This window comes from Syngnathus typhle, linkage group LG2 (assembly GCF_033458585.1).
Source record: "Syngnathus typhle isolate RoL2023-S1 ecotype Sweden linkage group LG2, RoL_Styp_1.0, whole genome shotgun sequence".
NCBI classification, from domain to species: domain Eukaryota; kingdom Metazoa; phylum Chordata; class Actinopteri; order Syngnathiformes; family Syngnathidae; genus Syngnathus; species Syngnathus typhle.
In genome coordinates, this window is record NC_083739.1 from 5,794,067 (window position 1) to 5,820,453 (window position 26,387).

Consider the following 26,387-nt stretch of genomic DNA (forward strand, 5'->3'; position numbering starts at 1 on the left):
TTCCTCGTTTGATTTTGTTTCTTTCCAGATACAACCCCAAACTCTTATGTGGTTAATAGTCTCACATTGTGTATACGACAATGTTCAGCTAAATTGAAAGTTTTGATGACACTTACACGCTATCGTCAGTGTACAAGAGGTGGTGATGGCGGCCAGGGGGTTGGTAGCCACACACTCGTACACCCCAGCATCTCTTTGGCTGCACTTTAGGATCGTGAGAAGCTGCCTGCCATCCGGATGGGACGTCAGACTGATTCGGTCATCTGTATACAAAGCTTTCCGATCTGTAAGATACAAAACAAAAACAAATTTGAACTTGGAATGTTTGAGCTTTGGCACAGCATTTATATCAGCTCAAGGACGGAAGCAAGAGACCTTTCATCCATGTGATGTCAGGAAGGGGACTTCCGGCAGGGAGACAACTGAGGGTGACCTGCTCCCCCTCGAGTAGGATTTGGTCTTTGAGTTTGATGTGGAACACTGGCGGGAAATCCGAAGCGGAACGAACAAACGTCCGAGTGAGGGATGTGTCTTCCTTTTTTGGGGTGGGTAAAATCAGGTCAGGTTGAGAAGGTGTTTTGTCTTTTTTGCTCTTGGTCAGACCCCACCTGTCCCATCTAGACCGCCGGTCGTTCTCAGATTGAACACTGGAAGAGGATTCGATGGATTCCTTTGACGCGGCCACGCCAGCCTGTTTTGCCAGTTGATTTTCGGGTATGCCCATTCCTTTCAGTCCTCGCCCTTCAGATTGTGAGTGGCGATGGCGAGAAAACAGGGGTGCCTTCTTCTCCTCTGTGTTATCTTGTCTTTGTTCTGAGAGACTGCGGATTTTTGTCGTATTTCCAGCGAGTTTATTCTCGAACATCTGGCGCATTGCTAGGATTGGCGAATCTGTGAGCCTCCTCGGTTGTTGCTTCGTCTGACTCGCCTCTGTAGTTTTATCCTTCCTGTCCTCGGACTGGCTCCTTATTTTGGCCGATATTCCAGCCACTTTGGACTCGAACCTGCGTCTCATAGCAGAAACCGCAGACTCATCAGCTTTTGCTCTTTGTCTTTCTTCCTGTTCATTCGTGTCTAAAGATTTACTACGACCAATTGCCCAGGTAACCCTTTTTGGGGCTGCCTTTTCCTGATTCTTTCTTTCCTTTGAGTTCTCTGCATCTTTATCAACTGACGATCTCTTACCCCGCATCGACCACCTCCCAATAAGGCTTAGGTCAGGTTCTTTTTCCTTATCTTCCCGTAAGTCTTGAACTGATTTGGACTTTTCTTGTAGCCCTCGGGAGACCATTTCGAGGGGGGCCCCCCTCTGCCCTGGCCTGTACACCTCATCGTCTCCACCGCCAATCTTACGGCTCAATGTAGGTGATTTTTCCTCGGATTTGTTCCTGGTTAGCTTTTTGAGGCTACGAGTCAAAGACGACTCCCGCTTCTTGAATCTGGCTTCAAAGACCTCCTCCGAGGCAATGTCTTTGATATCTGTTCGAAGTAGCGGGTTGCGCGGCACGCCGGGTATCTCCGGGTTTGAAGTGGAAGCAGAGGATAGATCGGAAGTCGCCACTTTGGCAAACACAGCCGGGTGTTGAGGTGAAGGAGCGATGCCTTTGGCCTCATGTCCTTTCAACTTGTCAGACACTCGGTCAGATCTTCCAGGTGATGCTTTTGTGTTTTGTGATGTTCCTTTATCTTCAGTAACCTTCTCTTTATTTAAATAGGCTTTCCTTTTGTCCTGCGCTTCCGCATCGTCTTCTATCACAATTATCGGAGTAACGAGAGCGGACGATCTTGGCTCATTTTCTGCTTTATTTACTTTTTGTATATTGGTCCTTTTTTCCTGATTATTGCGTTTGCGCTGTTGGTCCACTTCTGCTGTTGGGTATCTAAATGAGAGGCGCTCCGTCGGTGACTCCGTCGTGGTTTGTTCTGTTAGTGCAGACATGGAGGTTGCCTCCTTTAGCTTCTTCCCCTCAGTGGCTCTAGATGGGATTTCTAAGGGAGCTCCATACCTGCGATGAAGGGGCATGGGTTCAGAATCTTCTTGAGTGAAGGAAGCGCTTTTCTGGAAAACTTTGGTCTTTGGTGTGTCTTGTCCAGCACTCTCAGAGGATGCAGCTCGCGTAAGCGTGGATGGCCCTGCTCGGGATCTTCTCAGATTGCGATCCAAAGACCCTGTCTGTCGCTCATCTTCCATGCCAAGCGTTTCAAATAAGGGTCCTCGGAGGCCGCTCATCTTTTTATCCACGCTACCTCCTCTGAGCAGCCGTTGTCTCATGAGCTCCAGTTTCAAGGCGTAATCCTCCTGGCTAATTTTTGTGATTCCAGGGCTCGGGCTACGGTTGGGTAGTTCAAGAGAAACTGTCTTTTTCAGGCTATTGCCGCTCGTTTCTGTGGTTTGGTTGACGTCACCCTGTTCTTGGTCAGTGTGAAGAAGCAACGCCGAGTCAGCAGAACTGCCTCTCCTCATTGTGGATCTTCTTGCTTTTGTCAGAGACTCACCCGTCTCCGTACTTAATCCTTTTTTAAGTAGAGCTCTGTTCGTCTGTTGAATCATCTCTTCGTCTGGGTTTTGGGGTTTATGTGTCCCGCTTTTACCAGCTTCTTTGATACCAGCTGTGTCAAGGTTGTTGTTAGTTCTATCAGCAATATCATTGGGCCCCCGTGTGACGTGTTCATCCTCGGGCATCTCATTCAAGGAGACTCTGGAACCGGAGAAGAACATCGATAGCGGCATAGGAATGAAGGGAAGCTCATCCACGTCTGCTTCTGAGTCGGAGGATGATGAAGGTGGCGGGGAGCCTTCTTTTAAATGTTTCGCCACAGCAATGGACACATGGCTCGATGCATCGTTAAGTAGCTCCGGGATTGTTCGCATCACCATCTTCGATTTATAATTGATTAAGGAGCGCTGCAGGGCAAACATCGGGAGAGAAATGATATAGAACGGCTTACATCATCTGGAACGTCATTTGGTATACCTTGACAATCTAATGAGATCATAATGAAGATGATTTTGTTGTTCCCTAACAAAAGTACAAAGCTCACGATTCACTGTGTGAAAGGTATTAATGAACAATATTTTTATTTCTGATGTTGAAATTCCAAGAAATGAGTTTTTCTTAAAAATACTTTGTTCATACTGTGTTTTCAGTTCACAAAAAGTCTCGGCATGGAGGAGTGGATGGCTAAGCTGGTCTTTAGCTCTAATTGCTTTTGATGATGTTATTAGGAGGCTTAATTAATTATAATTAAAAAGAACAAAGTAATAAAAAAAAAAACAGACAAGTGTTTTCAATTTCGCTGCACAAAACAGCTTGGTGAAAAAAAAATCTATTTGTACTATTCTGAAGAACAACAAGGCAATAAAAGCAGCAAAGCGGCTAATAAAGGAATGAGAGTTCTAACAAAGTGAACAACTGAAAAAGTCCTTGATAACGTGAGCAAGGCAACTGACTCAATTGAAGGAATAAAATTTGTGAACCGAGGCACCACTCTATTGTTCAAACATCAACTCCATGACAGTGTCAAACTGATGAGAATTGTCCACATACTAGCAGATACAAATATTTATTTGAATCGCATTAGATTGTGTCGATCTACCTTCTTTCTTTTCAATAAATAATGAAAACGTGTGTTGTACCTGCCATCGCCTTCGAGACAAAACCTGCTTTAGCTTCGCCGTGCAGATGCTCTTGTTACTTTCTGACTGCAAGATAAAAGGTCATCACTGTTTTGAAGAAGCGGAATTATAATTTTAAATAAAACACGTCTGGCAGCTACCTTGAACCAAGGATGACGAAGGCACTCGGTGGCGCTTGGTCTCCTGAAAGAACCAAAACAGCTTAGTTCCATACTTACGCAAATAAATCCATCCATACTGTTAAATACATCTGAGAGTACTCACAGTCGGTCCACCACCAAGAGCTTAACGACAAACCCCTTCGCCTCTTTGCAGAGGTCAGAGAACATGTTCTCCTCGAAGGCCACGTTGTAGTTGCGAATGTTCAACAGAGTGGCTCTGTCATTTTCACCGGTGAATGGTGACACTCCTGTCAGACTGGAATGGTTGATTCATTGATTCATAATAAGAGACACTTACATTTTAATTTGTGCACTTGCTGTATGTCTTACCAGAGATATGTAATGACAGCGACCGGCCTATAGGAAGCAGTAGAGAGACGATAGGTGATGAGATTGTGCTTTGGCGCAAGTGAGGCACGTAAGAGGCTAGCTCACCATATGTCTGTTGCTCTAGAGACCGGCGTTTGGTTCACAATCTCTGGTGCCACGTATTCCGGCGTTCCATACTTGGAGTAGTGCTCCTCGGAGGACTCCAGCCTGATGGCGTTGCCAAAGTCGCAAATACGGATCTGGTCACTGTTGGCAGCTGCCATCAAAATGTTTTCTGGCTAAAAGCCGATAACAACGAGAGTGATCAATTCTTGTCGTCGGAAACTCGTCTTATATATTCTGTGGCGACTAACCTTTATGTCAAGATGGCCGATGTCTTTCTCATGAAGGTAGCGAAGGCCTTCCAACACCTGCTGAATACATCGACGAATCTGTAGAGATGCACAAGTGATGACGTGAAGGTCATGTGACACGAGACCGTCGGGGAAAGCAGAAGCCAACCCACTTCCAACTCTGTGACTGTCGTTCTTCTGGATATTCGTTCTAACATCTCCTCGTGACACCTTCAAGCCACAGCTGAGGAAAACCAGACTGCACAATTGTGGATTGGTCTTTGAGATGCTTCATAACTTTGTCAATTACATAAAAAGGATACAACTCTGTTATCAGCACCACCAAATTCTTCTTCTCAAAGGCATCATGGAAGAAGACGATGCGCTCGTGGTCCAGCTCGGACAGCAGTTCCATCTCCCGCAGTGCCAGGGCTTTCCTCTTTCCACGTGCGGATGTGAACTTGGCGGCAAAATCCTTCTTTCCCTTCTTCTGAGTCACTCGCTTCACGTAAGAAAAGGTCCCCCTATGATGGACAACATTTGGCTGCGTTTTATGTTTCTTCTGCCAAGAACTCGAAATTGAATTCTTGTTTGCTAGTTAGGAAGATATGCAAAGACTAAACATTACTCTTAATGTTGGGCATTTGTGAAGGAGTCCAAAGTAGGACAATATCTGGCATGTCAAAATGCAGAAAAAGGCCATTCATGGAGATGGTCTGCACATAATTGCTGGCCAAAGTTCTTGAGAAAATCAATACGACAATCCACTTTCGAGAACCGTTCCTACCAACTTTGGGTCTGTGTACTTTTTGAGGTTCTATGTCAGTCATAACTGTGTCTTTAGTTATGGAAAGCCGTAGCTTGCTTGGACTTATCTCCACAAGGATGGACACACGCCTACCTGCCTATCTCCTTGTGGAGGTCATAGTAGTCTGTTAAGCGTCGCATCTTCCTGAGAATGGTTCCTTCATCTTCCACTGGTTCTATGGCCTCTTTGTCCTCTGTAGACAACATGCAGACTTTTACATATGTTTGTTTGCCTCAGGACATTTATGAAAGATGTTTTGGAATCCCATGCCAGACCTGTGCGAACTGTCAGTTCAGCCTTGCAGGAGTTAGACGCGGCCAGGTTCTTGGCCGTGCAGGTGTAGACGCCCGAATGCTCGGTGTGGGCGTTAAGGATCACGAGAGAATACTCTGGGTCATCGTACACAAAGGTGAAGAAGTTGCTCTCTGAGAGAAGCACATCATCCTGTGAAAGATTTCAACGAAACATCTCGTAAAATATTCAAAGCTGACATTTAGGGCCGTAACCGGTACCTTGTACCACAAGATGTCTGGATCTGGTTTTCCTTCGACCACAACAGCGAGACGGGTGGTTTCTCCCTCACGTATGTCCACATCCTCCATGATGGTTTCGAATTTTGGTGGCACTGTGTAGTAAAGAAGAATAACAGTTCTTGCTTCTTTGGAGCAAGGAAATCAAATCTGCTGTCGTCCAACCTGCCATGACCAGCTGCAGCGTGCAGAGGTCGCTGCCAAACTGGTTGCTGGCCATCACCACTAGCTGGCCGATGTCCAAGGCTCTGACACGCTGAAGCTTCAGGGTGTGTTGATCATCATCCGGCGTGCTCATGTCGCACACTCCGGCTTTGTTGACCAAAGCCACGCCCCTCCTGATGAACACCACAACAACATCTTGCAGCATATTCACTTAAGCGACCGTTGAGATGAAAGTGGAATCATTTTTACCTTTTCCAAGTGACGGTGGCGTGCACGTGGTTCAGGGTGACGGTGATGCTTACGGGTTGATTCTCAACCACGTACACAATGTCGGGTTTGTCGATGATCACGGGTGCTTTCCTCAAATAAGGTCCTAGATAAGGTCAAATGTTTTGTGTGAATGCTGAGAAACAAGCATTCACTACAATGTCATCATCTGCTAAGAATTGACCTCTGTCCTGGAGCTGGACCAAATCTGTGGATGGTGAAGGTTTGCTGAGCGTCTTGCCGGTGGAGGTCAAGACCCTGAAAGCGTAGCGGACCCCCTTGGAAAGGTTGGTAATGGTGTAGCTGGTTTCCCTCAAGTTGGAAGCTACGGTGGACCACTGGATGGAGCCCAGAGGTTGCTGCTGGAGCACATAAGACAAGGAACCCGAATCTGCAACGAAGTAAGAAAAGCACAAAGCACCCAAATTGTCATACATTGTCTACATTATAAATTGACTGAACTTTCACAGACTTCTTTTCTGACTGAAAAAAAAATGATACACTACCATCTGATGGATTTATTTTCTTGGATCTTTTCCAGCTGAGGCTTATCGTTTTTCCGGTGATGGCCTCTATGATCGGGGGCCCATCAGGGGGATCTGGAACAATATCTGGTCAAAAAGCACAAACAGATATTTTTATATTTTGAAAAAAGAAACAAAAACTCTGCGCGACCTGAGGCTACCTGAAACATATAAATGTGCATAGCAAGCTGCTTTGCCCAGTTTGTTTGCGATCACCGCCTTGTAGACGCCGCCATCAGCGTGACAAGTTGCTTGAATGACCAACGTGTGGACATCCCTGTCTGAAGGAGACACACGCATTTTAAATTTGCCTCCTCGAACTCAAAGATGACCGCTGGCGTCTTTGCTTACTCTGGGTCATTTTGCGCTCGTCGCTGCTCTCAATGCGCTTTCCGTTGTGGTACCAGGTGATGGTCGGATAAGGCAGGCCTGTCACCCTGCAGCTCAGAACCGCCTCTTTTCCTTCGATCACTTCCAAGTCAGACAGAGGTTTGACAAAGTCCGGCATGGTTCTCTTCACTACTTCACTCTCCAGCTGCTCTGGCTCCTCTGGGATGGATGGCATCTTCTCAAGTTTGGATCTGCAGGGTAAGATGGTGTAAAGGCTGCACTAGATTTGTTTATCTCCTATATATTTTTACTCAACTTACTGTTTGCATGTTTATTTTTTATGGTCATGTTCGGTGCCTTCCTATGCATATTTTATAGTCTGCTTGTTTTATATTTAATACATTTGAAATTTAGAGAGCTTTGGCCTATCTGGAGCTTTAAGTGCTTATATATAAAGTTGCTATGATATGGGACACAGATGGTGGGCTAGAACGAAATATGGGATTTAAATTATTCATTTGAACCGTTGTTTTTCCGGAGGCTGGTATAATTACATAACATATATCATCAACAGCGATATTTGCATGAGAATTGTCTCTCCTCCTTACATGATAAAAGGCTCAAATACGCATGTTGTATTTGTATCATCAGTCATTTTCATGTGAAGCTGCAGTGGGAAATTTATTTATTTATTTATTTATTTATTTATTTATTTATTTATTTATTTATTTATTTATTTATTTATTTATTTATTTATTTATTTATTTATTTATTCATTCATTCATTCATTCATTCATTCATTCATTCATTTATTTATTTATTTATTTATTTATTTATTTATTTATTTATTTATTTATTTATTTATTTATTTATTTATTTATCCATCTATTTATTTATTGGTAACGTGAAATGCTGACGTCTTACATGTGAGAGGAGACCGCCGCCCGGTGCTCTTGGATGTACAGCTCAGCAGTGCATTCCGCCTTCCCGTGAATGTTCTGAGCCACGGCCGTATAGAAGCCTTCTGTGTCACTGCTGACGTTGGCTATCACAAGCGAGTGACGCCCGCCCTCATTGAGAATGCACACATTGTCGCTCTCCTCCACTTTGGACTCTGAAGGCGCAGAGAGGAGAAAAGACGGCATTCCTTTGAAGAACACGTGTTGAAAGTTGGATAGAAAAGCGCAGCAAGTCAGTTGAGCTTCCCTACCAAAGTGCATCCAGGTGACTTGTGGCGCCGGTGACCCGCTCACCTTGCAGTCCAAGCGGGCCGTGCGACCCGCGATGACCTCGAGGACGTCCAGCTTGCGGGTGAACAACGGCTCCTTGGAGGGGGTCACCTTTAGGTTTGCGCTGGAGGTCAACTCGTCTGAATAGGAAATGAGCCTCATTAATGTTTTTCATCATCATCAAACAGGCAAATTGGCTCTGTTGTTTACCTTTGGCTGTGCTCAATTTGCAAGTGTATGTCCCACTGTCGTCTTCGTGCACTGAATTCAGCAGTAGGCGGCATCTGAAAGAAAACGTGATGTGCTTTTAGACAAATAATAAGCTAAATGGTGACTTTTAATTCAGCAAAAGCAATTTCTGTGTTAAGATACTTGCATTAAGAGTATAAAAAAAATCGAACTAGTACTAAACTAAAATTTAAATACCGTATTTTCCGCACTATAAGGCGCGCCTAAAAACCTCCAGTTTTCTCAAAAGCCGACAGTGCGCCTTATAATCAGGTGCGCCTTATATATGGACCAATATTGAGCCACTACCTGCTGTGTGTCCAAAGTCCGGCCCGCGGGCCATCTTATATATGGACAAAGTTTTAAAATGGGCCATTCATTGAAGGTGCGCCTTATAATCCGGTGCGCCTTATAGTGCGGAAAATACGGTAATGCATTTGAATAAATAAATAAATAAATAAATAAATAAATAAATAAATAAATAAATAAATAAATAAATAAATAAATAAATAAATAAATAAATAAATAAATAAATAATGTTTTCTACAAGACTGGAGGAAACACATTCAAAGCTGATGAGATTTTAAGCAGAACAAAAAAAAAAGGAACTAACCTGCGACCATCAAAATGCATCTTACAATTAAGCAGCGCCGGTTGGATCAGCTTTCCATTGGAGAGCCAATCCACATCCACGTCTGAAGGTCCGCTGATGTCACATTCAAACATGGCCGACTCGCCAGCCTCCACCTTCAGATCTGTCACCTCTCGGATCATTTTCAGCTGTAACTCTGCTGCAGCTGATGATCAAGGACACACATTTGAATAATCTTTTATTGCCTTGGCTGGGGCAGACTGAGGACACATTAAAGACATCTGTCCGTCCATCCCTCCATCCATCAGAAGACTCCATAGATAACATTTTGAACTTGCATTAACAGTGAAAGGTCTTTGATTCCTTTTTTAGGAGGATTTCTATGATGTGGATGACTGCACAGACAAATTGGTCACAATGCCATTCAAATGGATTTTAGCTCTCTCACCTTTGACTTCGATTCTGCACTCCTCCTGCTTTGTTCCGCTGTCACTGACAAGCTTGCAGACATAAAGCCCTGCGTCCGACCTCTGTGCTGAGATGATCCTGAGCTCATCGGAGCCGTCCTCCGTCACCCTCACGGAGAAGCGTCCCCCCATCTTCACCGGGATCTTGTCCTTTAGCCTGGGATGGATAAACACGGTGACGTAGTCTCTCGCAGGTAATTCAACTGAGCATGAAGTCACATCTGGCCATTGTGTTCGTAAAACAAATCACCAGTGAACCATTGGTTTGGGCTGCCCGGCAACTTTTACAGAGATGACAACATCTTGGCCCTCCATCACGACTTGGTCACATGGCTCCACCTTTTTTAAACAGAACATTTAGTACTTAACACATTTGCTGGATGTTATATCTGCTTTGGGAGGGGCCCTACCTGGAAAGAGGGAGACTCCTTAAAATGGACACTTTTAGTTGGAGTAGAAATGCGTTCCATGGCCGCCACCCGTGGACTCAGGTAGTCTTCATGGAGACTCACAATTTGCTCTGGAAGATGAACGGAAACCTAGTTTGAATCATATTTGAATCTCAAACTGAAAGTGCCACATTTGGTCCATTATTTGCGTCTCAGTTGCTAAATATAGCAGCGCCAGCAGATGCTGTTAAAATTCTAGATCAGAACAATCTGTACTTTAATTTGTCCAACAATCAGCCGAGGCAGCATAGTGAAGTGCACAGTGCACGAAGTGGATTATGAACGAGTCTCTTAATGCCTGACTCATGAACTCGCTTATTCCCAGTGCTCCAGAGCAGACGCTCTGTCTGGAACCTTTGCGTCAGAATTAACTGATGGCGGAGCAACACCGGCACTCTCACTAAATTTCTCATGCACTGCTGCTGAAGCTCTTTTGGGCTTTATTTGCTTGGTTTGACGCAAACGTTTGTAAAAGCACAATTAATGACTCGATCGGATTATTAATTTCTATTAAAAATAACAAAACCAGGCAATCGCAACACGTAAACCAATTAGACGTAACATGACATGGCATTTATATTTTGACTGACTGACTTGGGCTCGATTCCCATGAAGCAACTTAAGCCTACCATCTTTTTCTATACTGTTAAATAGAGAACAACAATTTACATTCTAAGCAAAGCACAATTTGGATTCCTCAATTACCCTGCATGGAAATTGGAGGACTGGAAGAGGAAAAGCCACACAGGCACAGTCACAACATACAAATATCACAAAGAAAATCTGGAGCCCAGATGAAAAAAATAAAATAAAATTGACTCCTGTATAGTTACTGTAATGGAATCTAAAAAGGACAATTAAAATCCAGTCTAAAAATTCAACAACTGATCCTGAATAAACTCATGAAGTCACGTTTGCAGAAGATAAATTCTCCTCTGGGCATTTAGGTATACCTGCCAACTCTTACAAAGCTGCCGCTCACATCTGATCTAGCTTCTCGTAAATAAAACATCTGACCTTCCTGGCTTCCTGACTGCCACACTGACTTTTGGACAAATGATATCGATGTCAGATCACCAGATGAATGATGGAAAGATGAATCAATTATACGTCTGCGCGATGTTGTGCGGGGGAGCTCCGAAAAAAACCAAAAGGCTGTTGCTTCCTGCAAATCATTTTAGCTTGCGCTGCCTGGAGAACATCAAGCCAGATAAAAAACTCAAATGGGGACACGAGGCAGTGTGCATTTACCCTGAAGAAGAAGCGGGTGGCTAAAAATACTCCAGCAAGGTGGACTGACGGGCCAAATATGGCAAGACGGGCCCGAGCTGCTATGTGAGGCCGTTTGCATTTGCAGACAAATCTGCATGATCCGTAAACACAGAGGATGGACGCGATCAACACATTTGGTTTCTCAATGCTGCTTGGCCTGTCATGAGTTGCCATGGTAACCACTCTTTCTGCTGGCTGGGCATTGTTTTTTTTTTAAAATTACTTGGCTGGGTATTGTTTTTGTTTTTAATTCCTTTTTTATTTTTTTATTAAATTACTAAATTATTGGGTATTGTTTTTTTTAAATTACTTGTTTGGATTTAAACTTCGATTTCTACATCCACATCATTGTTGCCACAGTTACCTAAAAAGTGACTTGGGTACTTTACCAGTTATTGAAATAGTAATTGAATTACTTTAGACTTAATTGGACTTAAAAAGTGACTGTTAGATGACAAGTTACTTTAATGATTATATTAAGCAGATAACAACAACCGTGCTCGGTTTTGCCACTTCATTGGAAGTGAGAGTTCATTTTTAATTTAAATGACAACCTTTTGGAATTACTATATTATCATAATTGAAAATAACGAGTCTTTTCTGGATTTCACTTTCACGTAAATGGGCTTCTTGCTGATAATTATATTATTATATATTTATATTATTTTATTTATAATATTTTGAAGTAAAATCTAAAATATGTATTCAATTATATACATCATTACTTCTATACTTACTTTAATATTTTCAAGTAAAATTTAAAATCAAGGCAGCTTTTTTAACTTGACATATTTAACAATTAGGAAATACTCCACATTTACAATGTACATTGTTTATAAATATATCGACCTAATTTGGGGTGCCCTTTTACTTATAAATAAAATCTGGTGTGACTTTCTCTTTAAGCTTGACTGCATACTGTGCTGCAATTCCATTTTTTTTCTAATATAACGTTTGAAGCAACAAAACCTCTGAAGCGATAAATAATATGTCACAAATCAAACAATTACCTCCCGCAGAGCCACTTTTCACTTGATTCATCTCCATTTGGCCTGCATCACATTCAATCTTGCTGGTTTCATCTTCCACCAGGATGGCGGGAATGGCCACTTTCCTCCTTTTGAGAAACGGGCTGACGGAAGGCGTGGGTGATTGGCGTTCCGCTGAGTTGACAACCAAAGCATTTGGAAATTTTCTGCATTACACAACACAAAAAAACAGATCAAGTCATTGGATAGTTTTAGCTTTCCCTTTAAGGCATTCTTCAGAAGAGATGATTCCCTCCAAACCTGGTGAGTGTGGTCTTTGTGGCTGTTGGCAATAGTTGCCCTGGCAACTGGTGAACTAGTGCTGTCTCCATGGCAACTCTAATATTCCCCATTCTTCCTTGTGATGAGTAATGCTCTCGGTCTGTCATTGAGTCAGGCTTTGCTTTTTCAGGAACTTTAGTCAAGCTTTCCGATCTACGTTCCTGTGTTCCTTTTGTCGTCGACTCCCTCGCGTTTGTCTTTTTAGTCTCTTGCGGGTCAACGGGACCTAGCTCGTCTGTCACCAGCGGCTCACTCGAACGAGCCTTTCTTATGCTTACGCTGCCAGCGAGCTTTTTGATCCTTTCCAGTTCTTCACTGAACTTGTTTTGGTAGCCCTGAACCCGTTGCGAGTAGCTCATCTTGTCCTCCAGCGAGGAGGCTCGTTGCTTGAAGGCCGCTCGTTTCTGAGCGGAAACATCGGTCTCGGGATTGGATCCAACTGCTGGCAGATTCACGCTCGCCCTTCGCTCCTCAAAAGTTTTGATCTTGTCGGAGCACTTGGGCCCTGCACGAGCCACTTTGGTCGGCATATTGTTTTTAAAAAGCTGATTTGAAGGTTCATCCTGGTCTAGATTTGGGCCTTCCTGGTGGTTTGGTTGAAGGGAGCTTGAGGATGCAGATGGGAGAACCCCATGTGAGTCTTCATCACTCTCAATCCTGGAGGAACGAGGGTTGGAGGGAAATGAGGTGTGAATTTAGAGCTCCTGAAGATTTGCCAGAAGCTTCAGAAGGGAACAAGTGTTGGTCCGTGTAGTTTAGTCTTAATACGCATTTTTCTGTTTCAGGGTGTAAATAAGTGCAGCTGGCACAATAATAAAATTAGAAGTTGCCACATGTAAGAGCTTACGTGAACTTGTCAGAAATGTCATCAAAATGTGAAGAAAAAATATGTTACAGCCAAAAAAAAAGTCATGCCTAGAAAGAATAGCCCGTGTCATGATTAGAAGTTTGTGTTCATGCTAATATTCAACCAGGCCCGCATCCGACGCATGCCGGCCCAAGCGTAAAAATTATTCATCCAAAGGTGAGATTCCAAAAAAACGTGCAGCAGGTACACACTCACAGTGCAGTAAAAAGACGTCACCGCCGTTGTGACGGTGAAGAGTTAGATGCTCCCGTAGCAACATCAAGTCAAAGGAAAGTGTGGAATCAAAACAAAGAGTCTATGGAAAAAAATATTCCACGTGGAGATTGATTTATGACATCTTGGCTTGAGCGTCTTTTCAAATTTGGGGCGATAGTTTGGACTCCTCTATAAGGGCATGGAGAAAGTTCTCCCCCGGTAGAGGCTGAACATACTGCCGTAGTAGTCACTGCCGACAGAAACACTTTCCTCTGACCCCTGAACGGGCCTCGCCAGGTTAGCGTGAGACGCCCGGATCAGCGGCTCGACACCCAGGTGACGGACAGGCAGGGGGCCCTCCGCGGAGCCAGGAGCTTGCCTGGATGGGTTTGTGGGGTCCATATTGGGCCCAGGAGGACGGGAAGCCAGCGTCCGGAGCTCTCGTTCCACGATGGGATCATGAGAGCCTGGAAGGGTGGCTCGGCGATCACAAGCGTCGGGGTTATATTCCGTCATACGATCCCCCTCGCCTAGAAGGACCACAAGAAGATGGGAATGGAAAAACAGAATTTTTGTAAACATACACTGCCCTTCAAAAGTAATGGGACGGCACAGTAATTCCTTGGTTTCAGATAAAACGATACATTTCGGGCAAAAAGTTTGGAATGCATCAGATCATTTCTTTTCTGTAAATTGCCAAAGAAAATGTTTTTGTCGACTTTAGTATTCACTCTGCTGCTGCCATCTCTGTCTTGAGTTGTTTAATGGAGCTGTATCATGGGTGTGAAACCCAAGGCCCGGGGGCCAGATACGGCCCACCACATCATTTTATGTGGCCCGCAAAGACAAATTGGGCATGGACATCATGTGTCAGTACTGGAATTACAAATTGTCTTCATTTGTTTCCTTTATTATTATTTCTATTACTATTATTTATTATTCTGAACTTTTGTCTCATATTCATCTTTTCATCTAAAACGTCAAGGAAAAAAAACAAAAAAACAAAGGAAATCAAATTGCTCTTCCAATACTTTTGCAGAGTGCTGTGTTAATGCGCCTTATGCTACTATTGATTGACCTTTTAAAGTGCAGTCAATTTCAAGTTTTGTAGGTCATGGCTAAATTATAGATGGATCCATGCCGCAGTCGAGAATGATCCACTTTTGGGATTATTTACTGTTTCAGTTCTGGAGTATTCATTAAATTTCTTTTTTTTTCTTACTCGCACGTCTTGCATTCATACTGTGTACTGTGGTTGTGCCTGCAAGCTACTTCTTAAAGAGAACAAATGACGGATCATCTCCTCCCACCCTCAGCGCATATTTTTTCTATTCTTCCAGTGCGGTTTCTCTCGGGGATGCGTGGGGTGTCGGTCCGCCGACGCAGAAGCTTGCAAAGTGCCAACACGGAGCGGAGCGCAAGTGAAGGAAGTGTCCTTGTGGTGGTGGAGGAGGAGGAGGAGGAGGAGGAGGAGGAGGAGGAGAAGGGCGTCGATATTTGGGATCTAAATTCAGACATGTTGTTGCCGGGTTTGAAGGAACGTGAGAGCAGGCAGCTTCAATTCAGCCTTGTGTTGAGTCAGACCATGAGTAAGTAAGAAATTTCTTTGCGACATGCTATGAATGTTTGGGGAAGGTCTTCGGCCCAAAACTGGGCCGGTGCGTCGGTTATGTTGAGACTCACGATATATTATCAATGAATGACAATTTGGAAATAAACAATTAGTAAATAACATGACCCAGTTTAGAGTACTGAAATTTGAAATTGGGACTGTACATAATTGGCTTTAAAAAAATAGTTGCAGGGACAGGTTTTTATTTCTGTCTGGTCAGTTTTTTATTTTTTTATTATCACACCAATAATTTAACTGTGTATACTACTACGCCTAAAATTAATTGCTAGCCATCAATTATTTTTGATGAAAGAGAATTGATTATAAAGGCTTTATTTTATTTGGTCGTTTTGTTGATTTGCTTTCAGTTAGCTTTGCCTGATTTATTTATTTAATTTTTATTTGTCATCATTTATAGTTGGGTTTTTTAATAATGTACTTCTTCTTAAGATAGTGCATGAAATTATTTTATTCTCAAAATACTTTTTAAATACCTAAAGGTCCACCCCAGGCGGTCTTGTCTTGGTGTCTCCCCAGCCCTCCTTTGGGTTCCATCTGGGGTTCAGTGGTCTCATCCTCTGTGTTCTCAGAGTCTGGAATGGAAAAAAGAAAAAGACATCAATAACCGGTGAGGCAAGAAAAGGATGACGAGGACAGATTTTTAATGGTTACAAGCCAAGGAGTGACAGGAAGCCAACTAAGGTGTGAACATATCCATCCATGGAGTTAAAATCAAATAAAATGACATCACTTTAGACCACCATGTAAACAAAAATATCAGAGAAACACAAAAGGTGTGGAAACCACAAATGACATAAAAGAGAACATCAAAACATGCCCGCCACTTGATATGTGGGTGAAATAACATCTCCACGGCACAAGATGAAACCACAAAGGAAGAAGAAGAAATAAAAAGCAGACGTGATAAATCAAGTGAGGCAGGTTTACCGTAGCTTTGCTTTCGGCAGGAGCGGAAAACTTCGCTTCCGTAGTGGCAGCAAGAGAGGGCAGACGGGAGAGCACCGTTACTATGGAAACCAGCATCCATCTCACCCGCACGACCAATCCTCTTCGTACCCATTCGAGGTTTAAAATCAGCGGTTGGCCCGACACGAACGTTTAGCGGTCAGAGCACCTCATTGCGCCGCGCGCCATCGAGCCAGATCCTGATTAGATAATTCCAGCAGGTCGGCCTAATGGTAAGGAGAGCCGTTGCAAGACCAACAATCAGCATTCAAGTCATCACTACATCAGCGTCTTTTATAGTGGCAATATGTAAATCCGCTCATCTGCATCAAATTAGCTTTAAGAGCTTCAATCCCAGGCAGGGCAGTCAGAACCGCACTACTGACTCGACGGTCAAGCAAGAGAAACGAAAGAAAAATCAGCACACGATATCTCCAAGGGGGGCCGGGTGATATGCAGAAGCTAAATTGCAAAGATATCGCATGGCGGGGGTGGATGTACACTCAGACGAGGCACTCTCGCTGATGGACACTTAAAAGCAGACAATGCGGACATTGTTCAGCAGCAAAAGTCAGCACTGGGAGGATGCCGAGGATGCTCGACCAATCTCCAAGAGGATGTGAGAAAAGCTCATAATGACAACACACCATGTGTAAATCTGCCAAATGTCCGCGTGGAATGGCCGCTTCTCTGTAAACGAGACGGAGAACAAATGTTAGTCAAAAGTGACGCTTTTGTCATGTTTTCAATGTCAACAACATCATTGTTAGTAGGTACAGCTCCAGTTGTGAAATGTGCGATATAAAAAAAGTTGTCCAGTTTTGTATACATTTGAAAAGTAAACAACTAGCACTGATCATTGTTGTTTTATTAGTTACAGATATATGTAAAGTTGTGCAGTTTTGTATAAATCTGGAAAGTAAATACGTAACAATATCATTGTTATGTTTTGTTAGTTACAGCTGCAGTTGTGAAATGTGCAATATAAATACAGTTGTACAGTTTTGTATGAATTTGTAAAAAACAACTAGCACTGACTCAAAGTGAAAATGATAACAAAAACTTGTTTTAAATGTTTTTTTTCATTAAATTATTCCAGTAAAACTGGTTAGATGAGGAGAATAAATTGATCATAAACAGTTGTAAAAACAAAAAAAACACAGCTATGTTTGGTTGGATTCTAAAAGAAATTTACCAAAACATAATGGCAAGCCTGGCCTTTTTTTTTTTTTTTTAAATCAATTTAAACTGATTGAGATTTCTCCCTTGCAATCGACTTCACCTAAGCGTTTTATTTTGACCGACGCTTCACACACTCAGATTACAGTGGTGGAGGCGAAGTCTAAAATTGTCATTCAAGCCAGTGACCCTGTTCTCTCAATCCATCTGCCTTGATCAAATGACAGAGACGGCTTTGGAGTGGCATCAGAGATTGCTGAGGCTTTTACCACCTGGCTGACATCTTGGTGACATATCTTGCCACACATTTATGTCTCATGCTCATCTGTCCTCAACATACCTTGGCAATCTAAGGAATTCGCTTCAAGAGATGCGTCACAAGGTCTGAATTGTTGAGGTTAAGAAACTTGATATATTAATTGACACTACGAATTCAACAATATAATTTAGTGTGGTTGTAGTTTGCAGCGGTGTAGCTCGACGCTTCAAAATACTGATTCAAGCTTTCAGTGAAATGCAACGTAGTCCCACCCGACAGCAAACCACAACCATAAATCATTGTGTTTTCATTTTTAGTGTGTGCAATCGTGAGCAGGCCACAATCTGTCAATCAGAACCATGAAGAGCGACTCAACAGGAATCATTGGAATGGATGGAAAGAAGCAAAATAACCCCCCCTTCCCTCTTCACATTTCCTTGGAGCTCCTATTGGCTGAGTATTTTTATTCTTTATTGTGTGGCGGTTTGTCGTGATCGCCAAACGGGTGAATGGACAAACAAAGAATTTTGATATCAACACAGCATCCGGGCTTGAGTGGCTGGAGAGCATTTGAACGTAGCCTACTGACACACTTTGAGCTTCATATAGGGCGGCCTTGTTATTTGGTGTGCCGTAGCAACATTCCTAATGGGCAGCAATGAAAATAATTCTTGCCTTTTTATTGTCATTGTAATGACAAGTGAACCACCAAAACTGCTTGTTTTCTGAAATCACCCTACAAATGTCTGCCACTAATAAACTCAATTCTATCCCAATGTCTCAATTGTTGGGGTGGGTGGCAAGACCTCTCAAAAGGTAAACAAATCTCCCCAACATCAGTCCAACAAGTAGAAGATTGTGTTCATTTGGACTTACCTGAAACCTCTTCTTTGACCATATTTTCTTCATCCTGCTTTCTGTCTGATGGACAACAAGATTACCTGTAGCATCCACACGTTTGCCTCAGCAACAAAGGGTGTGGCGGAGATTGCAAAATGGGATTCAGCCGTGTTTAGGCTTCCGTGTGGCGTCGAGGTAACGGTGACAAGCGGAGCCGGAGGGGGAAGGAGGGAGGAGGAAAAGAACCAGAGGGAACCGGACTGAGGCTTCTTTGTGTTTGAGCGTATCTGACCGCCGATGAGAGCAGCAGCCTGCTCTGACTCGGCACCCTCCCCGTCTCTACGTAAGGGGGAGGCGGGGGGAGGGAGCAGATGGGCCCACGCTGGAGGAGGCAAGATGAGAAGCAAAACCGCTGGCTTCAGAGCAGGCGGAAAAAACAAAAGAGACAGAAACAGGGAGGGGATGCGAGTGACTGATGGAGGAGACTAAATTGAGGAAGGGATGGAGATATCAAAAGAAAAAAAGTGTTGAGACAAACATGGGTCGCAAATAAAATATCAGGATTCTAATTTACTTAATAAAGACTCCTTGTCTCAAAGTAGTAACAGCAAATGCGATCAAAAAACAAAATATTCTATTTCTAAACCAAAGATTCCCATCTTCCTCCATTATTTATCCGTCTCGGACACCTGCCTTGTATGAAAGACCCTTTAAAGTGAATTCAGGGATTTGAAGACCAATTTCTAAAAGCAGATGCGAAAACAGAGACCTATGCAAAACTCAAACAAGGAACTGTTAGTCACCATTTTGGTTTAATTAAAATGCTGCCTAGTGACGCACTTTGGAGAACATTAGCATCACCCCTTCTCGTGATTCTTACCTCTCCCCATGCACCCGCAAAACCTAATTGTCCTTTCAAACACATCTGCGCTTTCCACACCTCCGCCGTCTTCATCAAATGAGTCTAAAAATAATCTGTAACCATGGTGGCTCCTCTATTATAGGCAGATGGATTCCCCCGACGTTGTCAAGTGAGGAATGTCGCTGTTTACCTTCTTATTCAAACATGACTTTTACTCTCCTCGTGAATTGGAGCCACTCAACCGATGCGGTCTTATGACCTCACAATACATCGTGTGTCTCTGAAAAAGTGTCTGGACTGAATGAATTCCATGAGCATGGCTGTGGATTGGACCCCCCCCCCCCTCCAAGATTTCCTTCTCTATCCATCAGCGCTGGGAGGTGGCGGAGAGCAAAGAAATCGATGCACGTGATAGAGAATACACCCCCAAGAAAGAGCTCAAATGCTCTCGGATCAATACCTATCTATCATCATATCTATCATCGCACCAGCTTTTCGGGCCCTCCTCCAATGGGAGGCTTGGTACAGTCATATTTCGTTACATTGTTTCTCCAGGTGAGGCCTAATAGCAAGAAACCTCATCAGAAGGCCAATCAATACAGTTTTCACTGACGGACAATGTGTAGGCAATCCGCTTTGTCAGCAGTATATATGAACCACCTTCTGTCAAATTCATTTTTGCCGCGGGTTACATCGTAGTCATTGTTTCCTTCAGAGGGGCATAATAACTGTCAACTCAAATAAATGAATGAACACATACGAATTAGTCTACACAACAAAGTGATACATAACTAGTTTTGGAATCGGAGAATCGTAAAAACTCCTATTTAAAAAAAAAAAAAGAATGGTAATAGAAATTTCTAGAAAACCCTCTATTTCGTAAAAGTGAAGACAATTTGCAATTTTATTATTGACACATAAAGTTGTTGCATTGTTTGTCTCTGTGGGCCAAATATAATTACATTGTGGGCCAAACTTGGCCCGGGGGCCAGAGTTTGACTTGTGCGACAATCGAGTTGTACTGATGCTACGGCATCAATTCGGAAGAAAATTGTCAAGTGAAGAGTGAATTAAATGACAAGACCACGCCAAGAGCTAACCTTGCGTAAGACTCGTGTCACCTGATTCTGTTTGCACAAAGCAGACTTTGAGGAGACCCGTTTCAGCCGTGGCATGTTCAATTTGTGTCACGTGGCGAGCAACCCGATCCTACCATCTAATCCTGACAAAATCCCAGTGGGGTCCCAGCGAAGCGCGAGGGGACGGACCACAAAGCGAGGGACACGCCGCAAGGAGCGTCACCCACGGATCTTGCTTCAGCTGCCTCGTCACAAGGGGGAATCAAATTATCTGCACCGTAATTCACTTGACCGTAACATTTAGAGAATGTCGAGCGGCATGCAAGATGAGGGGGGGGGGGGGGGTATCAAATAATCTGACATGCCATGTCCTTATGTGATCCACGAAAAGCTTCCTGCACATTTCCCTTGACATCTCGTCTAAAAAATGTAGCCTGAAATTTGCTTTATAATTCTAAGCCTTCCCTGTTATGTAATGAGACAAGAGGGGTAACTCATTTTCACTCCTCTCACTCTAACTACAAGCCTAGTCGGTAAACAAACACAATGCAGCTTACCCTCCAGCTAGCAAATGTTATGGTTGACTATGTTGAAGGAGAAAAAATGAAAGAAACCAATCCAAGGTACACAACAATCAAACACATCACCTACTGGAGGAGGAGGAGTTCCTCAAGACAACTTTGAGAAGAGAAGAGAAGAGAAGAGAAGAGAAGAGAAGAGAAGAGAAGAGAAGAGAAGAGAAGAGAAGAGAAGAGAAGAGAAGAGAAGAGAAGAGAAGAGAAGAGAAGAGAAGAGAAGAGAAGAGAAGAGGACCCAACAACAACTTACGTTGGCTGCTTTTGCTCCTTGGTCTGCTGGTTGAGTCCCTCGCACTCTTCAATGCCTTGCGAGCGTCAAGCAGTTCCCTCTTCAGCATTCCACCCTACCAAGATCCACACACAGAAGCCCACTAGAACGTCCCCTGTGACTCCCTCCTGACCACAACAGTCCAAAACACTCCTCAGCCCATGGCCGGTCCCCTCCTGTGCTCTGCTTGTCCAACCAAACTTTGATTCCAGCTCTCTGCAGTTGAGCTGGACTTTCCCCGATAGCATAGGACCAACCCCCTCTTAAGACACAGTACGTCCTCTGCCGTCCTCTGATGGCTTGTTCTGTTTGAGATAGGGCGGCGCGGGCTGGGAAACTCGAGCACGCTGAATATGATGCTGACTCTGCCGCTCACACGTCTCAGACGACAATCGTAAACTCTGTGGTGCTGATAACGAGGATAACGTTTCACACCCGTGGGAATTTTAGTCCGATTTTTATCTGTATCGAAATATTTCCATCCTAAAACTCTTGATCCAACCTGGGAGGTTATAATTAGATACTAGATAGATAGATAGATAGATAGATAGATAGATAGATAGATAGATAGATAGATAGATAGATAGATAGATAGATAGATAGATAGATAGATAGATAGATAGATAGATAGATAGATAGATAGATAGATAGATAGATAGATAGATAGATAGATAGATAGATAGATAGATAGATAGATAGATAGATAGGTAGATAGGTAGATAGGTAGGTAGGTAGGTAGGTAGGTAGGTAGGTAGGTAGGTAGGTAGGTAGGTAAATAAATAAATAAATAAATAAATTAATATGTGTAATAAAATAAATTTTAAAAAAAATTAAATAAATAAATGTGTGTGTCACGCTAATGAGTGCTAGCTAGCTAACTAAGGTAAAAGACAAGGTCAGGCTTGGAAATTGAACCGCCAAATCAAAGGCGGAGAAAAATTTCAAGTTGCAGCTAAAAAAACATTTATTTAGATCATACTTGCAAGAAAGACTTTACTGGTACTTAAAAAGTATTTTGACAATAAGATGGCCTTGTTAAAAGGTAGATTTTCTGGAGCCAAAGTGTTTGCTTATTTGAGATTTTCTTTGCGCTATCAACAGATCAGGAGCAATGAGCATGATCCTAAAGTGATAACAAAAAGTAAGACAACTTCTTTGCGTCAATTGGCACTTTGTAAACAAAACTGAGTGAAATATGACAATGCTCTATGTCACAGGTGTCAAACTCAAGGCCCGGGGGCCAGATACGGCTCGCCACATCATTTTAGGTGGCCCACGAAGACAAATTGTGCATCAAATTTGTGTGTCATTACTAGAATTGCAAATTGTCTTCACTTTTAATAATATCTTTTTTTTTTTTTTTTAAATATTTGACCAGTTTTTACTTGTCTGATTTGAAAACGAGTTATTTGTCAGTTTGTTTTGTACCTTTTACTATATATAATATGAGGCGCTCATACATTTATTTGGGTTGACAGTCATAATGGCCCTCTGAAAGAAGCTATGACTACAATGCGGCCTGCGAAAAAAAATGAGTTTGACACCCCTGCTCTATGTGAACGTGCATGATGGGCCAGAGGGTGGAGCTAGTACTTCAGACAGAAGGCCCGCATGACATCGCTCATCACGTCTGCATGTTCCGATTAAGTCCATCCAACGTCCTGCCCTTGGAGTACTCACAATTCTTTCTACTTCATATGTTTCTTTCTTTGTTTTGAGAAAAAAAAACCAAAAAAAACAAAGGCTGCTTAAAATTTGCCTCACGTAGCAGGCTCTCACAGAAAAACCACATTGATAGGCCCTTGGCCTTGCTGTCATGGCGCTGAACATGATTGAGAGTGACAGCATCACTTCTTGACCGCGCCGGTGCTATAATTATCTATGATGTCTGCTGGTGCAATCGGAGACGAATGCACACATCAGAGCTCTGACTGAGAAAGGCATATACCGTGCCGGAAATAACTATGTAGAATGGAAGGGCGCGAAAGAAAAGTTACAGATACTCTATGACCCAAAAACAAAGTACCTGGATGCGACAAAATTGAGTTTTTCACTAAATGACTTTTAAAAACAAAAAACGATATTCAAATTCCATCATTAATGATCTCAACATGGGGGAGGGTGGTCCATTTTTATCTCATCGGGACACAGACCGGTGCACATGCGCAGGATCATTTATCTCTCACATGCTTGTGAGTTCTCACGAACTAATTTTGGTGATGCAACTAGGCCATCACCGCATTGGGACAAGCACACACGCAAAAAAAACTATCCTTGAGGCTTTCATTGTCTACGTCACATAAGCATTTTGAAATAGTCTGGCTAGGTAACGGGTTTAGCTACGTTTAACTAGCTAGCCAACTGTCATAGATAGATTAGAATAGAGTTGACAGAGATTGATTGATGGATCGATAGATAGAGATTAGTGTAAAAAAAGATGTTACCTTCTCCAAGATCGATTATGGCGAGAATGGCACTGCATTTGGTCTCCCCCAGCTCATTGGCTGCCACGCAGGTGTACAAGCCAGCGTCTCGCATACTGCAGTCCCGTATCCACAACCCCCCTGAGTCCTGGTCTTTCATAGGAGGTAGGAGTGTGTCGTTGTGGTACCAGGTGAGTGACGGTCTTGGAAAACCTGCCACTGACACCCTCAGACAGATATCACAGCCCGTTCCCACCGCGGCCTTGCGGAGTTTACGAACAAAAACTGGTGGCTTGGGCTCCTGGTCGGGGACAACCTGGTTTTTCAACCTAGTAGCTTTGGTCATGTTTCCACTCGGACTGGATGCTGCGACTTCAGCCATCTTGGATTCCATATAAACTCCGTATCAGGCCGAACTTTATATCTGGATGGCACTTGATGCTGGCCTCATACTCTTTCAACGCTCACACCTTGAGACATGCGGGGCACGCCGATGATGACCCGGCAGGAAACTAAAAACACATACAGTACAATATGAGACGGTTGTTTTTTTCAGTGAGATACTCGGCGGCCATCTTGGTTACTTCGGTGTGTGTCAGTCTCATGTTTAAATCAACATTATTCTGACCTTTCAAGGTCAAGTACAAACACTTTCAAAATTAATTTGGAAATTCAAAACTGTATTGGGCAATGTGTGTTTATCCACATTTGTATGTTCTGTCCTGAATTACTGTAAAGGAATTACAATGATGCATTGTTTAATTCCTCTAGCTAACAAACAATTATTCAGCTACTAATAATTTCAATTCCTTTTCAATGTACACCAAATACTGCAATTAACATTAACAATAAAAATTAAATTAAAAGTAATTTCATGGAACTTGTTTGATTAAAAAAAAAAAAAAAAAACTATTTAACTTGTTTCTAAAATAGCCACATCGCAAATATACACACCTGACTTTGCCTTGACAGCCAATAAGAATCCCTTTGGACATCCCCGCAAAGCCTGGGTTAAAGTAACAAGATCCATGGAGAGAAATAGTACATCTTTGCGTGTCCTTCTGCAGGTGTAAGTCCGCCCTGGATCATGGAGCATTAGCAGCCGTCACCATGCATGGTCCGTTTTCAGGACTTGGACTCCCCCCTCTGTCTGGTGACAGAGAGGGAGAGACAGAGATTCGACATGGAATGTTCAAGAGCCACAACTTCCTGGTTTTTGTGAATGTGGAGCCTTTAAAACCGCTTCAGAACTTTGGAGCAATTACGTTGTCCCGCTTCTCTCGTTGCGCCGTCCAAATGCCTTAACTTCAGCGTGACAGCTGCATGGCCACTGATAGGTCACATTTCTCGGCCCGCCACATTTGACCTGAAACACGTACCAACAAGCACCTACATGACACACACACACAAACACACACACAGAGTTCTTTAGATAATACTATCAAGTTAAACGTGTGTTATCAATTGCTATAAATAGACAGTCCAAGAATGCTGATGGCCATTTGGAGTGCAGCATTTCATGTGGTTGAGCCACGAGATGTAGAAAAATTGCAAAAACAATACATTAATTGCACAAAAATATTTTTTTAGAGCTACCAGGCCCTGTGTGAAAAATTTGACATTACTTTTATTTTCTGCCATGTTTTGGTTCCTGTTAACTTTGTAGTCTTTTGTTTGTATTCAGGTGTTTCTTGGGCCTTTGGGTTAAGTCAATGGTGACGCACCAACCTCCATAATAAATCGCAGTATAATGACTTGATGTCTGTACAAATTAACTACATGCAGACAAATTCATCTCTCTGAAGATGGATCAAACAGGTGGATTTTGCCTGTTTCTTCCTCATTCCACAAACAAAACATTCATCACAATCTCGTGTCAAGACGAGAAATAGACTAGTTTTTAGAAATAAAAACATCTTTTGAATTAAGTGTGGTATTAAAACTTGCAAACGCTTCCATAGGCTTGATCAGAAAGTAGTATGTGTGTAACGGAGACACTGATACCATCACGTGGTGAGTGAGCGTACTTTTTTCCCCCTTCCACTTGGAAACACAAACATATTTTTGAACCCGCTCACGCTTCCCATGTCATCTTCAGACAATGGACGAGTGATGATCATGAATGTCAAATATGGCCGCCTGGATGAAAACATCTGCACTAATAAGCCCTCAGTGATGATTTATTGTAACAATCCCACGGCTGTATATAAAGTTATTGTTGAGTATGCATCACCCAATACAAATGTTTTCAAATATTGGTGATGCTTTCATTTAAAATATCATTTCAATGTCTTTGCAGGTGCGCTTTGTTTGCATGGGCTTGCTTCTGAGACCTGCAACCTGAGAGCAGACGCCGACATTCTCGGAGTCCCATCTGACTGCGATGAACTTCCAAAGTACCTCACTGTGGATTATTACTGCTTTAGATTGTAAGTGGTTTTATAAATTCACATGAATTTATGTGAGCTGCTTGATGTTTCAAAATTGCCATTTTTCTTTGATAGGTGATAAAGGCAGCCGCCAGAGGTCAGAGTTGAGCAGCCTCCGTTCACCGGCTCTGTGCTAATTAGAAAGTAGATGTTGATTGATAATAAAACTATTGGGCATGCTCATGAGTGATGTGTGAT

General features: G+C 42.9%; 1 protein-coding gene across 6 annotated transcripts in view; it reads right to left on the reverse strand.

Moving 5' to 3' along the window:
- The window catches only part of LOC133150578 (striated muscle preferentially expressed protein kinase-like), a 28,339-nt gene extending 3,413 nt beyond the window's left edge, over positions 1-24,926 (reverse strand). Inside the window, exons 1-32 of one of the 6 annotated variants that reach the window (XM_061273222.1) lie at positions 24,715-24,926; positions 23,782-24,272; positions 15,801-15,899; positions 14,074-14,224; positions 12,611-13,288; positions 12,332-12,516; positions 10,011-10,120; positions 9,851-9,939; positions 9,582-9,757; positions 9,155-9,338; positions 8,524-8,597; positions 8,295-8,453; positions 8,009-8,198; positions 7,106-7,335; positions 6,916-7,035; positions 6,737-6,841; positions 6,415-6,621; positions 6,213-6,336; positions 5,964-6,136; positions 5,781-5,893; positions 5,544-5,712; positions 5,362-5,461; positions 4,784-4,984; positions 4,634-4,691; positions 4,482-4,559; positions 4,234-4,406; positions 4,129-4,155; positions 3,902-4,054; positions 3,778-3,820; positions 3,638-3,703; positions 376-2,905; positions 117-284 (exon numbers count right to left, since the gene is read on the reverse strand). In XM_061273222.1, the coding sequence (XP_061129206.1) occupies positions 117-284; positions 376-2,905; positions 3,638-3,703; positions 3,778-3,820; positions 3,902-4,054; positions 4,129-4,155; positions 4,234-4,406; positions 4,482-4,559; positions 4,634-4,691; positions 4,784-4,984; positions 5,362-5,461; positions 5,544-5,712; positions 5,781-5,893; positions 5,964-6,136; positions 6,213-6,336; positions 6,415-6,621; positions 6,737-6,841; positions 6,916-7,035; positions 7,106-7,335; positions 8,009-8,198; positions 8,295-8,453; positions 8,524-8,597; positions 9,155-9,338; positions 9,582-9,757; positions 9,851-9,939; positions 10,011-10,120; positions 12,332-12,516; positions 12,611-13,288; positions 14,074-14,224; positions 15,801-15,899; positions 23,782-24,154 (7,306 nt within the window). In that variant the 5' untranslated portion in view covers positions 24,155-24,272; positions 24,715-24,926. Of the gene's footprint in view, positions 1-116; positions 285-375; positions 2,906-3,637; positions 3,704-3,777; positions 3,821-3,901; positions 4,055-4,128; positions 4,156-4,233; positions 4,407-4,481; positions 4,560-4,633; positions 4,692-4,783; positions 4,985-5,361; positions 5,462-5,543; positions 5,713-5,780; positions 5,894-5,963; positions 6,137-6,212; positions 6,337-6,414; positions 6,622-6,736; positions 6,842-6,915; positions 7,036-7,105; positions 7,336-8,008; positions 8,199-8,294; positions 8,454-8,523; positions 8,598-9,154; positions 9,339-9,581; positions 9,758-9,850; positions 9,940-10,010; positions 10,121-12,331; positions 12,517-12,610; positions 13,289-13,694; positions 13,864-14,073; positions 14,225-15,800; positions 15,900-16,919; positions 16,963-18,586; positions 18,834-21,319; positions 21,650-23,781; positions 24,273-24,714 lie in introns of those variants that run through there. The other 5 variants (XM_061273225.1, XM_061273227.1, XM_061273223.1 and 2 more) reach the window with 5 other exon arrangements.
- Positions 24,927-26,387: the final 1,461 nt, after the last annotated feature.